This window comes from Branchiostoma lanceolatum, chromosome 13, assembly GCF_035083965.1.
Source record: "Branchiostoma lanceolatum isolate klBraLanc5 chromosome 13, klBraLanc5.hap2, whole genome shotgun sequence".
Classification (NCBI taxonomy): Eukaryota; Metazoa; Chordata; class Leptocardii; order Amphioxiformes; family Branchiostomatidae; genus Branchiostoma; species Branchiostoma lanceolatum.
This window is the reverse complement of record NC_089734.1, coordinates 16239362-16257310: the sequence shown is the minus strand read 5'-3', so window position 1 is coordinate 16257310 and position 17949 is coordinate 16239362. Positions and strand designations below refer to the sequence as shown.

Genomic DNA, 17949 nt, shown 5'->3' with positions numbered 1-17949 from the left:
TCTTAGACGTTTGTGATTTCAATATTTTGCAGATACTACTGAACCTTCATGCCATGATGGTGGGCACGTTCGGAATGTTCGGAAGAAACTCGCTGTTCGTGTTGTACGAGAGCAGTCTCACACGGGACTCCGAGAGCTACTGGTCAAAGGTAAAACATTCAGTGAATCAATCAACGAATCAATCAATCAACCAATTAATCACTTAATGAATTAACCAACCAATCAATTAATCTATTATTTGTAAAAAAAATCACAACTTCGTCGAAGCACTCTCCGATCTCATTTCTTTCTTTCTTTATTTATTTCAGTTTATCACATACAAGGTGAAATATTTCTTTACCAAATGTATGAACATGGAATCTAGAATGTTGCAGATTCAAGGTTTTCGTCACTAGGGCCAAAATGACTTCACTATTTTTTTTCCTATTAGCCTCTACCGAAACCCGGGGTAAAAATCTCCAAAGTGAACAAATTTATAGGTGTGGGGATAAAGGCTTTGAGTGTCGCTGGCATCAATTATTCAGCACTGGGAACGACCAGTGAACAGGTTATAAATGTTACTAATCATTACTTCATAGGTCACACAGTTCCTGGAGTTCACGTTCTCAATTCAGACCGCCGGGTACGCCTCCTGGGCCACTGCTCTCAACCTCAAAGGACGGCAAGATGAAGTTGAAGGTGTTGTCGCCAGAGGGCGCAACAGGTTGAATTCTCAGAGGCAGTTTCTCCAACCGTTCACCATGCGTACGTCTTTTTCTCCTTCGAGGGACTTATTTGTCTGAACAATATAAATTTGGCTGCATTCAGCTGACTTCATTGGGCTTAAAGTTCTCTTGTATGAATGACACCAAAGGCACTTTACTGTCAGGTAACATTTAAGCTGGCGCAAATAACACGTACAGGCACGTGCAGAGTTATGTCATCAAGCCCGTAAGGGTATTTTGAAATAAGTTATGTGCAGTTTATGAGTAATCCTTTTTCACACAGAATGGCCAACTGGTATCTACGGTTTACCCCGGACGGACACAGGCTGTCCTGTAGCTGCAGGCGCTAGATGGAGAACGGGCGATCGTTACCATGACACTGAGGATACAGCCGGCAACAACGATTGGATCGACGACCTGCATTTTGATGGTGACTTCTGGAATAACAACATGAAACAAAAATTCTGCATGAAGGTTGGTGTAGAATTAATTGTAGGCTTTTAAAAGGTGAAACAAATCAAAGCCTTTTTTGTTGAAGTATTCTATAACATATTCGGTCTTTTCTTTTGCCGGCTGACTTGATTATGCTGCATGGTATACATTGGTTGTGCTTTTTTTTAAAGGTTTGTTTGTATCAGAAGAATTACAGTTTTACCGATTGCAGCGTAATTTTACAAAGTACAACGCAATCATTTTCTTATATAGCAATTTTAACGTTGGCATAACAGCTTTTGTAAAGTTTACAAATGCATTATTTATTTAGTTAACGAAACAAGTTTCACTGTATGTAGTAATATTTCAAAATATACTCAGCCATCCCTCCACTAATAAAAAGGCAAACACCACAAGTAAGCATTTGGTTGAATTATTTCTATAATGTATTCTTCAGACTAACGCCGAAGAGGGTGATGGGAGCTGGCCACGTGGTAACTACTGTATCTTCAAGAAGGGCGGCTGTCCTGGAGGTAAATATCAGCACAGTTTTGTATGTTTTATGTTGCAGTAAAATCTCCGAAGTGTTCAATCGCCCTTTATTTGTGATCATCGGCGCAATTAAATCAACCCCCCCCCCCCCAAGGCAAACACAAATCCGAACATTTAGGAACAGATCCATTCATAATTATTGTATAGTCTATCAACTTGCCTCTATTAAGTTCAATTACTTCATAGGGAATCCTTCCATGTGTGATGATATCCTTGCCTCACACTTCGGGGAGTACCAGGAAGAAAAATGACCATTCGGTGTCTCACTTTAATGCGTATGGGTATAAATAACTGTGGCAATTAAAATGATTACCATGGTAAAGGTGGCTGGTTTGATCTTACTTCATGTAAGAAAAGTATCAACGAGTTCTTGTGTGCACAGAGCGTGCGAGGAACTGTTACAGAAATAGCTCTGGAATTTTTGGCAATAGGATGTATACTACAATGTTAGTAAGGAGAAATAGGAAAAGTTATTGTCCTTTGGGTGGGGGGAGGGTGGAGTCCCAGGTACACCTATGGTGTTGTCTTACCATCGGAACCTTCCTAACTTATTTTACATTACAATGTGTTGTCTTACCATAGGAATCTTCCTAACTTATTTTACATTACAATGTCGCTCATGCATGACTATGTGATTTGCCATGTAAAAACCGGTTTTTCTAGTTATTGTATATGAGTACTGGTTCGTTCTGCTAGTTCACTTTGGTGACGCTGAAGAAGAGTGATGGATGTCACTCGAAACGTCCGGAAATAAATCTCCGAATTTTTATCCAGTTGTAGAGTTTGAATTTCTCCTTATATATTGTTTACCTGGATGTCTAACCTTCACAAACGCACTACACTGTTAGATTCGATTGTGGGCTATGAAATGTCTATATATGCTTAGAGTTCCTCGGGTTTTGTTGCCCACAGAGTTCTTTTAGGGGGAGGGGTATATGATGTTCAGCAATTTCTTGTGATAATAGATTCCCAAGCAGATATAGAAAGGCACCCTCACTCAAGGAGCTTCAAGCAGATATAGAAAGGCTGCAATTGCAACCTCTACCATTTTTGGATGGAATGAGAATCTAGGCCAGAGGTTAAGATATTCGGTTTCCTGGGGCTCTCATAATCGTTTTGGTCGTTTTTATGGCTGTTGTTTTGTGAAACCGTACACGTGACACGCTCAGTGCAGACTGACTCGAGTGTTGGGGGCGGATTTCCAGCAAGTTCTTGTGATAAAAAACACTGGGGTTCTAAACCCTTTTCCAAGATTATAAAGAACACTAGATTCTGTGTCCCGAGAACCCAAATACACATTCCCACCCATACGAAATCGATACCATTTAAGAGGGTCATCTGCCAGCAGGTATGCGTGCCAAGCATGCTAACAGGGCTTTGAGTGACAGGCGGGATTCCACCTCCCCGTGACGTCCACAGAGAATGCTCGGACGGATTGCAGACATCCCTATGTAGTCCCAGGAATTCTTACAATTTGCATGTATTAATACATCCATCGCTCCGGAAAATACGACAAAAGTTTTTGGGACGTCAGGTGTCGACTATATTGTTTCTTTTTTAAAGGTTTTAGGTGGGGCAAGCTGAAATGGGACGACGAAGATACAAGCAATGGCAACATCGTTAGTGGCGTGTTGCCTGACGGGATGTACAACAGGGACACTGAGATCGAGTACTGTTGCCGTAACGACGGGAATGCGAACACGGAAATCGCCTTGCCCACCCTTAAACCCTTCTATCTCTTCCGCTTTACGAGTGGATGTCAAAAGGTACATTTTTTCAACATAGTTTTAGATTTATGCTATTCTAGATTTTTTGTATAAAGACATTAACGTAAACTTAGCATGGCTAAGTTACTGGACATGCAAAAGCTTTAACGCAACCCAGCAATCATTGTTTGAAGTTCCATTAGTGCGTGGCAATTTGGGCAAAAACAAAGCATTTTTAAATGATATGTTTTTGCCCAAATTGCCACGCACTAATGGAACTTAAAACAATGATTGCTGTGTTGTGTCATAATTATGATTAATGTAAAACTAGGGTTCCACGACCAAATGATTTTAACCTTTATGACTGATGTATTTTGAGTTATTCTTGTTGATTATGAAAATAATGTCATTTGCATAAATCATCAATTAATCATCTTCTCCACTCAAAGTTGTCCAAAGTTTGTCAGTTTTACCTTAACGAAGAAGGCTATTCTAGCATTTTTGTCATCAATTCTGCAAATGGGTCCCTCATAAGCATGATTTATTTTCAACGATGTCTATTTTCAAATAATTTCCAAATGCCACAAGTATGCAATCGCAGCCTTTTATCAGTATGGAATTATAGCTATTTCAAATTAATTATGCAAATTCGGTCTTCATTTGTTCACCGTTTATGCATCAACATTCTAATGTAAAAAAGGACAAACAAATGTGCTGTTTGTTTATATGTTCTCCATATTTCTGTCCCTTTAGGTTAAAGACATGTCTGTCCGTGAGGAGTGGTTCTGGTGGGACGATGAAAACTTTCGAAACGCTAACGAAAACCATGGCGCTCACCCGTACGATGACGGCGGCCGCAAGAACCACCGTGTCCACTATTGTTACTACACTTAAACAAGTGTCCTTCTAGAGATAGAATCTACTCGAAGAAAGGTTGGGAATATCTGGGTTCTGAGTTTTCCTGATTTCTTTTTAAGATATCAGGTATTGGAATGGTGATTCTGTCTTAAGGTTAGCCGCTCTGCCACTGGAATAAGCATAGCTCTATTATCATTTATGACTTGTTTAGATGCAATGAATATCCATTTGTTGTAAGATTACATATCATACTTATTTCGTGAAAATTTGACAGAATTCAGACTTTGAGTTTCTTGAATTGTTTTGAAATTTTGAAGATAGTAAGTATGGGAATGATGATTCTGTCATTATTGGTTGAGACATTGCCGATTAGGTACGCATAGCTTTATAAATTATCATTACGTATTTAGATATTGGCAAACGATGACATGTTTGTGATGTCTAGTGACATGTATCCCACCGATTTAACTTGGTGAAAAACTGGCAATAATCTGAGTATTTTTTGGACATGTAATCTCCAAGCAGATGTATGACTCTGGATTGTCTTTTTTTGCATCATGGTACCCTCTCATTGTAAGGTAAACAGAGAAAAAACTCAAACCACCAAAAACTCAAACAAGGCCTAAAACAGTGTAGAGCTTTACCTCTACCTGTAGAGAACCATTTGTACTATTCTTGAGAAAAGTTATAAGCACACGAGACAAGCGATTGGATCCGTCCGAATGTCAATATCGATAGTAGTGAGTACCCGCAGAAGAACAGCAGAACGATATCGGATCATAAGAGCTTGATAGATGCAGAGAAGAATACGTTATGACATTAATATTAATATCTTGCGTCCTTACAACTCAAAGATAGACTGTTAGTCATCACAACCACATGTGTCTCAATTCCTGTTTGTGCAAACCTTTATACACATGGAGCACGATGATGTTCATCATTGAAACCCTCGTTAGAACACAAGATCCATTTCTTTTATTATGCAAATATCCAAAGGTAATGGCAAATAAAAGTTAGATCCATGCATGTCTGTGCAGTTTAAAGTCTTACAATTCAGGAGTAAAGGAACATTTATAACAACCTTACTGATGCATTAAGTACATACATACTCTGGTCGTTGCCTCCAAGGTACACCATGTAGAATTCAATCTATGATCTTATGCAACAAATATATGTGAAGGCAGATCACATTTTATGAAAGCTGCATCACGTTCCTACATTACAGGTTGCAGACTCTCGACTGCACTTTTTTGACTTATAACATTATGTTGTCCCAAGATGGAGTTTAAATAGAGATATTGAAGGACGTGGAATTACATAGAAAAGAAACGTGTCATCTATGATCAGATCGGTCTATAAACAGACGATGAACTGGCTGTGAGAAACACAATGGTTATGGTAAAGATCTTGTATAGGAAAACATCTAAATAGCGCATTGCTACTTGAACAATATGACACAGTTATCAACACTGTTTATCTGCTGTATGTCATTAAGACTGGAGATGATAAGGAAGCTTAAGTCTTTGTGTTTGTGCGTTTGTATTTCAATTCTAATAAAGTAAAACTGTGGCAGTCAAATCAGCGTCTGTGATTTTTAAAGAGTATGGCAGTTTGACAAGACGGATGGATGTGTTGTTACGTGACAATGAAATAAATCCCTATTGAAATGGAAAAAAGAATATCTATACTGAATATTAACTATAGCTCTCTACACCCAAAAAGGATTTTAAGCCCAAGAGAATAATTGATCAAACATGACATCATAGAAGCAAAACAACGGCTTTTTTGTTAGGGGGAATAGCATTTCGGCCAGGGGAGAATGGTTAATGTCTGTGATGAGAGGTAGTTTTTTTTATATTTCAGGGCTCTCCCACCGTTTGCACTGGTCCATTGCAGCACGGGTCGTGTAGGGCGTCCACAGACCACCCTGTCTGGCAAGATAAGTAGATAGTGACGATTCAAAATGGGAAACAAGGGAGGAGCACCGAAGTATGATGTTTTGGACCGGATATCAGTAAAGGAAGGCTGGCAGTGAATGTATCGTGCCATAACATGGCATACACTTCAACAACTCTTCTGTTAAGTACATGTAGATCGTTGGCTACAATATACAACTTCTGACTTTGAATTTATATGGGGTAAAACTACGCCAAATGCTTCTCCCGGAGGCAAAACCAAAAAAATAAACACTCTTGTCTTTGCAAGAAACGCCATATTGTACAAATGCCCATGTAGATATTAATTTCTCTGATATCAACATAATAGCAGAGTTCGGTAACCAAGATATGTATATGACACAGTGGAAACTTACGAGTGTGTAGAACTATGATTGTCCAGACACATGCCGTGACCGATATTCATTTACGAGTGGCAGTGGCAGTTATCGTCGTCCAACAGGATGGACTTGACTCCGTTCTCTGTGCGGTACATGAAGCTGTCATGCGTTCGCACATTATGCTGCTTGCAAGAACCTGCATGTATCGGTCATAAGTATTGCTATGCATGAATTGGTCGTTTCTGTTATTTGCAATTGTCTTCTTGCCTAGAGATGCACGTTCTCTTGCATTGTCTGTTTACGTAGTGGGATTTCGAGAGTATACAGAGAGTGGTCCTTCAACATACCATGAATGATATTGCTTTACTTAGATTAAGGCTCTGGCACAATGAATACCTTTCTGCCCTCGATAGTGAATTTCGTACACCTAGAATGAGTTTCTTGCACTAAAACTGACTCAGAGGTTTTTGTACTAGGAATTCCTGTTTGTCCTGGAGAATAAATTCCTTAAACATAAAAAAAATTTCTTAAACTAAGATTGAGGACTTGAATAATGAATATCAGTAAATGAATGGTACTGTAATGCAAATCCCATGATACTTTTCGGGGAATTTTTCAAGATTGCGGTCTCTCGCTTGCAGACGCTATTTTTTCATGTAAAAAAAAAGAAATAAACGCTCTTGTCTGTGCAGGAAACGCAATATTGTACAAACGCTCATGAAGATATCAATTTCTCTGAGATCCACATGATAGCAGATTCCATGAGTTCCATATGCACGATCAAGAAGTGACGGCGTGGACGTGAAAAAAACAAGCTCGCGACGTCCCAGTGGGAACTAACTCACGGCAACGGAAGTAAAAGCAGTGTCGGAAAATTTCTGCGCTGACAACGGTCGTGTGGTCGGGATAGAAGTTGCAGGCGAGAAATATAAGTACCGTATTTTCATATAGTCTCAGAATGGGGTATGCCGTGTTGTTATGGATCAGCCCTTAGCCGACTAGTCAGTTCAGCACTCAAAACAGTTCGTAGTCACAAACTCACCTGAAGTAATACCTGTATGACTTCTTTAAATGTGTGATTCTGATCTTGTCATAATTATCAGAACTGTAATGGTCCAGGTGCTAATGGTTCTATGTGTGCCTACGCGGATTGACACGCTCCTCCACAGCGTCCTTTCCCCTAATTAAACCCGGGCCTGGACATAACGGGGCGCATTAGCGTGTGTGTGTTTCTTTGTGTCCTGGGAAAGAGAACGCAGTTTGTGTGCATGCTGGGAAAATCAAATTGTCCTGGGGACGAGGGTTTTGTCGTGTAGAATGCCAAACTCCTTCCCGTTGCAAAGTAGGGTCCGTGACATAACTCCCCTCCGAGCGCAATGTAGAGAGGTAGTCTAGACACCCTAACAGCGCCAACGATAAGGTACTTTGTAAATCTCTGTTTCTTATAACATAACACACTTGAGCAACATTTTACCCCCCAAGATAGCGAACTTTCGTCTTGTTTCCAACGTGTTTAGTTGGCACTAAGGTGCATTAAATAATATGAAAGTGGAGACGCTTTACTTTCTATTGATGTATAAAGTGTTGGTGGCATTTTGGAGGACATAAACTTAAAACGAAAAGGCGAAAAAAACAGCACCCCTATTCTAAGAGAATATGAGAATACTTAGTTAAAATTAAGTAAAGTAAAATATTTTGAATTGATATCAGTTCAAGCAAAAAAAAAAAAAAATAAAACATATGGTAATTTCCGACAGGCGATAAATCATAAACAATGAATATGAAACAAAGTATCTGAAAGAAAAACTCATCATTGATTCAGGGTGCATTTATATGTCAATCTTTAGTAAATCAATATTCCCCGCAAAGTTTATTTGATACAGATTTTTTGATAATGAAATGACATTTTAATGATACATGCAGCTATGTTACATAATGATCAAATTATTTCCTCGAAGTAGGTATTTTCTTTCACCGGAGTAAATATGTATTTCTACGGGGTAAGTACTTATGAGTAAGTTTCATATCTTAACATAAGTAAACACAATTTAAGACATTATTGTTATAATGTATCATATACCCATATTTTTTTGTTATACATTGCCCGATTCATCCAGGTGCTGGTCCTCTGTTACTGTTCTCTGTGTCGGTCTTCCAACATGGACAGCACTTGAACAGAGCTTTTCGCATATGTAACCGGAATTTCGTGATCGTAAGCCTCAAGTCCATCCATAAGACATTTCTCCTAATGGAGAAATGTAATTATTCCTTTGATATTGTAACTTGAACTCTGCGAATCTGATATTTAAACATGTGGCCATAATGGATATTGTGGTGTTAGATAGACTTTGTTTTAAGAGATTATAGTGAGAAGCTATTGGTCAACATTGCAAAAATAAAGCTGTTAAATGGATCGTTAATACATAAAAATCCAGGTCATCATTGAACCTGACGCAGCTTCACGATAACTGTAGCTGAAGGGAGAAGATAAACTCCAACTTACCACAATTCAATAGAAAAATGTTAAACAATAAAACATTACAATAAAGGCTGTTGGGGGACTATCTTTAAACTCATACGTAAGCATAATTCAAAGAGCAATAGCAATCGCTTGCATCATTACACGTTGTTGTCTTATAAATGCGAAAACAGTGCCATCTACAGCCATATAATTTGAAAGACTTTTTTCCGCCCTAATAATTAGTCTGCAATATCCAGAAAAACAAAATGCCATTTAAAGATATCAAACGCCAGATGACGCACTATAAGTAAATGTTTACCCAAAGATCGGCACATTAAAAGATATTATATATTTACATATCTTTGTATTGAAAACGCTACTGCTTTAGATTTAGACTGTACAACCGTCGAACGACAGTACGGTACAAGTGTGATGTACGAGCAAGCACAGCCTGTTAAGACCTCATTCGTTGGGTCCGACAGGAAACGAAACAGCGGGCCGCCCTCGCATGTTCCCCTCAACTGTCGAGGTAACACCAGTGAGAGTGTCAGTCATGCAAAACATGATCCTTGCAGCCAAGAAGAGCAGGAGACGCCCTCAAACCTGTACGAAGAAGCTGAGGTGGTAAAACTTAAGAATGCCTCTGGAGAAGTCCCTTACGGAACGGAAACGTCTACAGGTAATGTGTGCGTCTTTGGCTTGTTTTCTGCTTACGTAGCTTTTCTCGTCATACATTTTATTTTCATTATAGATATTCCATACTTATTATACCCCATGTATTTTGTGTTTTTTTGCAATTTACATTTTGTTGGTGGAACATTATGATCGCTAAATTTTCTCTTTTTTTGCGTTCATAATGAAATATGTAGTAACCTGTAACAAAATGTAACGAAATATTCTTCTGGCAGACACGACGCCAGTCGATGAAGCAACAGGCTGCCGTTTGTGCTACATGGTTGCCGCCTCGGCGGTAGTGGTAACCGTGGTCACAGTGATAGTTATCCTTCTGATGTTCGTTAACGCCGGGACCTACAGAAATGAAAAGGTACGTTTTGTTATAACGTTATCTGCTATGTCTAGAAGTACATAGGGATAATCATTGGAATTAAGATTTAAGACAAATCATTTCAATTAACAATTAGATCATTCTTTACAAAATAAGGGTGTGTCATAAAAAAAATCAATCTGTTGGTTAAACTGTAGTAGCCTTACAAATCATATCATATATTGTATTTTACCTATATTATTTATTTAAGTACTTATGATGACTTTTTCAAAACGTAAAGATTTAGACCACCGGAGCAATTTTGTCGAATTTACATTGAATTAACATAATAGAACAAACGTTGATAGATGGATGTTCATTAGAAGACTTCTGCCAAACGATTCTTATTCAAGCTAACAATCAATCAACGCTTAGTAATTTTGCTGGTAAATTAACTTAGTGTATCTATTTAGGCCATTCAGACTTTGAATGGAACAGTGCCTACTGCTAGTTACTTTTCAAAGGCTTTGCACAAAAAGTAAATATTCACATGTTATTATTTCCTGAGGTTTTAACTCACGAATCTGTTATCATGCTGTAGGTTCTCATGCGCTTCAGGTATGTCTAAACAAATAAAAAAAATATTTCGTAATTCTCTGTTAGTTGGCAAAGACTCCAAAATTGACAAATATAACGAGTACTATCGTATCCCTGCTCACATAACAAGCTGTGAACCATGTCAGAGAAAAAAATGCCGTAGCAGAACTTACAAAAATGGGAGTCACTAACGAATATGAACCTTTACTTCTTATATTGAAAGGCTGCTGTGGCGTATTGCAAATTTGACAAAACATGTTGGGGTGTGGCAGACTAATTTGCCGACTCAGTCTATGGCGAAAAGTAAGCACATCAAAGAAAAGCAATCAAAGGCCTTCAATAACAAATACCTTTAATGCGTTGTTTTGGTTTAGCAGCACTGCAGACGTTTACACTTTTTTCAAACCATGCAAAGATACGTCGAAATATACTAGCCGTCAGTTGACTCATTCACTAGATAGCAGTATATCACAATTCTATGCATGGTTGATTAATACTTTTCAGAAAAACATATTTGGTTTAAACATTAACTACGTACTTCGATTGATCTAGATTTTCATTATTCTTTTGTTGACTCTATCGTTTTTACACCAAGCCCATTTTCACCATATATGCGTTTAGAATACGCTGTTTGTGGGAACATGCTATGTTGTCATTATCTAAGTTATCTCGAGGCATATACTACTCATTACTAAGAACATGTTCCGTATGACCATCTGGCTTATGAACACGGCGTGTTTTGAACTTTCCCACCCTGCGAAGATGGGTTTTGTGGGGACAAGGTCATAATTGCTAACTTTCATTCAGGTTGTGGAGGTGAAGAGGCTGATATATGTTCCCGTTTAGCGCCGTTGATGGGTTTGTTTAAATGTGTGAGAATTATTTGTTTTTAAAGTTGCGATATAAATTTGTTTTCATGTCTTTTAACCCTTATCCGACCGATACATGTTTGCTACAAATCTACAGTGAGATAGAAGCTTAACTCGTATAAATCATGAAAAGCAGGCCCTCGTCTTATGTATAACACATAAAAAGTGTGTTAAAATCTCAGTGCGCATATGTAATCAACTCGCCCCCAACCATAGCGTTCAGCGGAGGCATATGCTCTACACTACCACAAATAGTTTTTCTTGTTTTTCCTTCTACAACGAATTTTTCTCTCTCAGCAAGAATATTATTCTGTATACAAGAATCCCTGTTTTAAGCACAAACAACAATCCCTGTTTTAAGCACAAACAAGAATTGCATCTTAGAATTTTCTTTCTAAAACCATGAAAGTTCAAGAAAATGTTCTAGTAGAATCACATTAAAAAAAAGGAAAGAATCTGTAAGAATACCACATTTGACCAAAAAAAAGTATTATGGTAAGCCTGAGAAAGAATATTTTTTTTCTAGAAACTTTCTTAGTGGAGAACATCATGCTAGAAATATTTTCTTTACTTCAGAAAAAAAAAGAATACAAACTTTGTGTAAGAATTGACATAGAAAGACTTTCGCAGAAGGTTTTTTTTAATTGACTTGTTTTTCTTTGTCTAAGAAAATATATCTCAACATAAGAAAACAGATTTTTGGTAGTGTAAGAATCGTGTTTATATATTTTTTGCCATTCTTATAATTCTTCAGGACAAATTCCAAGTTTCAACTACAACAGGTGCCTTCAACCTGGGAAAGAAGCTGAACCATTCTGCTGATATGGAACAAAGTCTGGTCGAGAAAACCAACGTGTCAGGTAGGTTAGTTTTGCCTAACTTATCCGTCTTGTTATGTCAATCAGATACAATAAACCCATTTTCAGATCCATGGCAATTTATATTTATCATTACATAAAGGTACGTCATCAATTGCAACTTCTTTTTTCATACAGCCGCGCAGTGCCCCTCACTGTTGCCTCCCACCAATGGTATCATAATTGGCTCCAACTCGTACGGAGACGTGGTCAGCTTCAGATGCGACCAAGGATACAAGCTGCTTGGCAAATCTTCACTAACCTGCCTGTCTGACGGAACTTGGAGTGGACTGTCACCAACATGCACTGGTAAGATGTTCCAAAAATAAAGGAATTAGCCTTGATTTTAACATTTTGATTAGCAAAATTGTTCTATCCATTTCTGTTCCAATATGTACACTGTACTCTCTCTGAATGCCCTACTTGTGTTTGATTCTTTCCCAGTGATGTTGATTGATTATGTATCGTTTTCTGTCGCAGTTGCCCAATGCTCTCACTGAATGCCCTACTTGTGTTTGATTCTTTCCCGTGATGTTGATTGATAATGTGTGGTTTTCTGTCGCAGTTGCCCAATGCTTTCACTAAATGCCCTACTTGTGTTTGATTCTTTCCCGTGATGTTGATTGATAATGTATGGTTTTCCGTCGCAGTTGCCCAATGCTCTCACTAAATGCCCTACTTGTGTTTGAATCTTTCTCCGTGATGTTGATTGATTATGTATCGTTTTCTGTCGCAGTTGCCCAATGCTCTCACTGAATGCCCTACTTGTGTTTGATTATTTCCCGTGATGTTGATTGATAATGTATTGTTTTCTGTCGCAGTTGCCCAATGCTTTCACTGAATGCTCTACTTGTGTTTGATTCTTTCCCCGTGATGTTGATTGATAATGTATTGTTTTCTGTCGCAGTTGCCCAATGCTCTCACTGAATGCCCTACTTGTGTTTGATTCTTTCCCAGTGATGTTGATTGATAATGTATTGTTTTCTGTCGCAGTTGCCCAAATGAATGCTCTCACTGAATGCCCTACTTGTGTTTGATTATTTCCCGTGATGTTGATTGATAATGTATTGTTTTCAGTCGCAGTTGCCCAATGCTTTCACTGAATGCCCTACTTGTGTCTGATTCTTTCCCGTGATGTTGATTGATAATGTATTGTTTTCTGTCGCAGTTGCCCAATGCTCTCACTGAATGCCCTACTTGTGTTTGATTCTTTCCCCGTGATGTTGATTGATAATGTATTGTTTTCCGTCGCAGTTGCCCAATGCTCTCACTGAATGCCCTACTTGTGTTTGATTCTTTCCCCGTGATGTTGATTGATAATGTATGGTTTTCTGTCGCAGTTGCCCAATGTTCGACACTGACACCCCCTGCCAATGGAAATATGAGTGGTTCTAGTTCCTACCAGAAAGTGATGCACTTTACCTGTGACCCAGGTTACAATCTTATAGGTGAGGCAAATATCACATGCCACACGGACGGCACTTGGAGTAACCGTGTTCCTACCTGTACAGGTAAGTTCATAAACTTTATGATGGATAACTTATCCAAAAACAGGTCATTTAGCTTTACACATCGCAATCAATATCAAACGGGGGCTCCTAATATTATAGTCAAGTTTATTGCATAATAATTGCATCAGGTACAATGTATGGCAAATAAGATGTATTATTAACAACAAAGGACTATTTATACTAGTGTACTCTACTCGATACATAAGATAACGGAATGATACGTTTCAAATTACGACATGACTTAGGACAATCTTGCCGGGCTACATGTGTAACTTGACATACTATTATTATAATAAAAAGTTAATTACAAATTCATGCCCGTAGGCTAATTGCATGTTGACAACAATGTCGAAGTACAAACATAAAGTAAAATATAAGGCATACATGTGATACAAGATCATACTAAATTGCTGGTCCACAATACGTTTCTTTATCTACGGTACTTATGTGGGGTTTGATTTCTTCTTTGAAAGCAGTAGAAAATAGAAAGTCCCACACTTTCAATGATGAGTTGGTTGGATTATTTCAAAAGGAATATTAGTTTCTATGTAATTCTTCATCTAGAAAAGCATTTAGAGATTTCAGATACTTTCTGAAGTATAATCTGTTTCTTCCTGCTTCGAATTTGAGACATTCGCAGATGAATGTATTTAATTTCCATTGCTTTCGTTGTACACTGTTTACACGTTCTGTCCTGGACCGATAGCTTTTGTAGAAGAGAGAGAAACCTGGGCCATGATCACTCAGAAGGGAATGCCTCCATCTTGGTTTGTAGACAAGAAAAGCGCTACAGGTGCGATTCTCACTGTTGTAGATGCCTACATACGAGTAGAAAGCCTAGGCGTAACGACAGGTAAAGAAGCATACGGATCTTTTGTTCCATATTTACTGCAAATTGTTAAGAGCAGCTGTCTGTAAAAGCCAAGCATAAGGTGACCAAAATTTAAAAAAAATGATATTTTCTAAAATTTTGTGTGGTGGAAAGGCCTTGGCCCAAAGCTACAAAAAATGGGAAAGTTTTGGATCGGGGCTACCAGTTGCCATGTAAACGGACATATTTCAAAATGGCGGATTTTCTCCTTGTGAAGGCCTCTCTCTCACTCAAAATGGACCATCTTTGGCTTACTGTAGCTCCCATAAATGAACAGAAATCTTTTTGGCTCCAACATGTAATATTATCCATATTTTAACAGGTAAAATGACGAAGTTTTGCTCGATTTGTGTTTTTGCAGTGAGGTGCAACAAACGTTTAAAGAGGACCTGTTTTTGTAAAATTTCAAAATTGACAGAAAGCCATTTTTTGACGTTTTAGCAAGAAATATCTCCTTAAAGGGCATTTTAAGTTTGTTGATTTCTGGCACAAATCCAGCTTAGACCTTTATGAATATCAAATTAGAAATAAAGTTTCGGTTCTCAATGGGACGGTCCACAGTGACCCAAAGACTATACCATCATTTTGATTGTAGCAGAATTGCAACTACAGAATTGTTGGTGAAAAAACATGTGCAACTAGGTGATTGGGATTAAAATGAATTTTCTTTAACTTTGTATTCTGCAAGAAACCTGCCTGGTACTAACAAAAGAATACTGTTTTGACAGGTCCACGTTGGGAGTATACCGGTGCATTTACAAGAAAGGTCGATCATGTTCTTAATCGTAATTAGGCCAGAAATGCTCATCATCCAGTCTTTTGTTAGATGAGGGGAAATGCTCTTTTATCTTATATATTCTCCATTGGTGATTTTATTCTTCTTAATATCCTTACACAGTTCTAACTTCTAGCCTATCTATGCTGTTTGGCCACATAATTGTATGTTTATTTTGGATGCTTTATTTACTTTTCATTCTTCTTTTATTTTTCATTATGGTTATGTCCTACTTGAATGTAACAACAGTTTCTATCAATACATTTCTTTTCAAATTTCATCCAGCGACATGCCAGGTTGGAAATGGGGTATCCTACCGAGGAACAGACTCTGTGACTAAAACAGGCAAGACGTGTCAACGCTGGGACAGTCAGACACCACATGGACACACCAGGACACCTGCTAATTACCCCTCATCCGGACTGGAGCAGAACTACTGCCGGATCCTGATAGGTATACCGGAGTCTGGTGCTACACTACGGATCAGGACAAGAGATATGAGCTGTGTGACGTCCCGACATGTGGTAAGATCCTGTAACTTTAGACAAGAGTTGATGTTTGCAATTGCAACTTGTGTGTTAACAATGCCCTGTTATCTACCATATACTACTAAGTTTGATGATTAGTTAACGACACGTATAATTTAAAGAAGTACTTAAACGTTTATTAAATTTCATTAATTAGAATGCCAGGTGGGAAATGGGGTATCCTACCGAGGAAAAGTCTCTGTGACCAGAACAGGCAAGACGTGTCAACGCTGGGACAGTCAGACACCCCATGGACACTCCATGACATCTGACAACTGCCCATCATTTGGCCTGGAGGAGAACTACTGCCGGAATCCGGATCCTGATGTCGACCCCGGAGTTTGGTGCTACACTACGGATCCGGACAAGAGATATGAGCTGTGTGACATCCCGGCATGTGGTAAGGTCTGATCCTGTGACTTTAGATAATAGTTGATGTTTGCAATTGCAACTTGTCTGTTGATCTCCTGTTATCTACCATATACTACTAAGTTTGGTGATTAGTTAATGACACGTATTATTCAAAGTAGGACATCAACGTTTATTAATTTTCATTAATTAGAATGCCAGGTGGGAAATGGGGTATCCTACCGGGGAAAAGTCTCTGTGACCAGAACAGGCAAGACGTGTCAACGCTGGGACAGTCAGACACCGCATGGACACTCCAAGACATCTGACAACTGCCCATCATTTGGCCTGGAGGAGAACTACTGCCGGAATCCGGATCCTGATGTCGACCCCGGAGTTTGGTGCTACACTACGGATCCGGACAAGAGATATGAGCTGTGTGACGTCACGGCATGTGGTAAGGTTTGATCCTGTAATTTTAGATAGGAGTTGATGTTTGCAATTGCAACTTGTCTGTTAATGATCTCCTGTTATCTACTATATACTACTAAGTTTGGTAATTAGTTAACGGCACGTACTATTCAAAGTAGGACATTAACGTTTATTAAATTTTATTTATTAGAATGCCAGGTGGGAAATGGGGTATCCTACCGAGGAACAGACTCTGTGACCAAAACAGGAAAGACGTGTCAACGCTGGGACAGTCAGACACCACATGGACACTCCATGACACCTGAAAACTGCCCATCATTTGGCCTGGAGGAGAACTACTGCCGGAATCGGGATCCTGATGTCGACCCCGGAGTTTGGTGCTACACTACGGATCCGGACAAGAGATATGAGCTTTGCGACGTACCAACATGTGGTGAGATCTGATCCTGTAACATTCTTATTCACGAATTCACGTATTGGATTGACATATGAAACGTCTTGTCTTCTAAGATTGTAATCCAGTTGTATAAATTGAATGAAGATATTTTTTATCAAATTCCAGCTTGATGGCAAATCTTCATAAACGTGCTAAGATTTGATGTTTGGAACAGAACCTAATATTTGGTTGGTACACTTTAAAGCCGATATAGTCTGACGACGCAACTGAATGACTGTTGTCCAGGTGTTGACGCCTCTTTCAGAATTGCATTGCATTTCTTTGTTTTAGAACACTCATCCCCCTGATCAGCACCCCTATATTCCAATTCACGTAATTCAACTGATCCTGATTAGGTTACGGTGTCTATCTTTAAATGTGTCCCGGTAGATTTTTACTGCGAATTCAGTTAAAAACAAATAAAGAAAAAATTCTAGTCAAAATAAATTAAAAAATAGCACGGCAACCGGAAAGTATCTAACTGGGTCACGTAGAGACCACACCCGACATTAAAAAAAAAGTAGACTAGTACTGGGCCCCTTTTCCATATGTGACCACAATGTGACCATGGCATGAACTGCTCTTTGAAGTGCCGTCTGCCATGTTATTGCACACATGGTCTATGCTTTCTAGCTCTACCACATTTGTTTTCCTTCATTATTAACATCCTATATAATCTTGTGTAACTTTCATAATCAAATATTCAGAAATTATGCAAATTTGACGACGTCATCTGTCAAAATCCAAAATCCC

At 38.6% G+C, this 17949-nt stretch overlaps 2 protein-coding genes across 2 annotated transcripts; both read left to right on the top strand.

The window, feature by feature from the left end:
• The first annotated feature begins 44 nt into the window (after nucleotides 1-44).
• LOC136447533 (uncharacterized) lies at nucleotides 45-5830 on the top strand. The gene is made up of 6 exons (XM_066446543.1): nucleotides 45-149; nucleotides 579-744; nucleotides 988-1178; nucleotides 1594-1669; nucleotides 3252-3454; nucleotides 4148-5830. The coding sequence occupies exons 1-6, from the start codon at nucleotides 54-56 to the stop codon at nucleotides 4286-4288; spliced, it is 873 nt and encodes a 290-aa protein (XP_066302640.1). The 5' UTR covers nucleotides 45-53; the 3' UTR covers nucleotides 4289-5830.
• Nucleotides 5831-13677: 7847 nt separating this feature from the next.
• LOC136447725 (plasminogen-like) lies at nucleotides 13678-17204 on the top strand. The gene is given in 6 exon segments (XM_066446767.1): nucleotides 13678-13807; nucleotides 15739-15894; nucleotides 15897-15977; nucleotides 16138-16380; nucleotides 16543-16785; nucleotides 16951-17204. Coding segments are annotated over 6 exon segments (1107 nt in total).
• The last annotated feature ends 745 nt before the right edge of the window (nucleotides 17205-17949 follow it).

What these genes read in the sequence shown, in the direction of transcription:
- LOC136447533 (XM_066446543.1), top strand. Translation starts at nt 54, where the DNA reads ATGATGGTGGGCACGTTCGGAATGTTCGGAAGAAACTCGCTGTTCGTG. An exon ending in AACAAAAATTCTGCATGAAG is followed by an intron (nt 1,179 to 1,593) that starts GTTGGTGTAGAA and finishes TGTATTCTTCAG; the next exon opens with ACTAACGCCGAAGAGGGTGA. An exon ending in GAAGGGCGGCTGTCCTGGAG is followed by an intron (nt 1,670 to 3,251) that starts GTAAATATCAGC and finishes TCTTTTTTAAAG; the next exon opens with GTTTTAGGTGGGGCAAGCTG.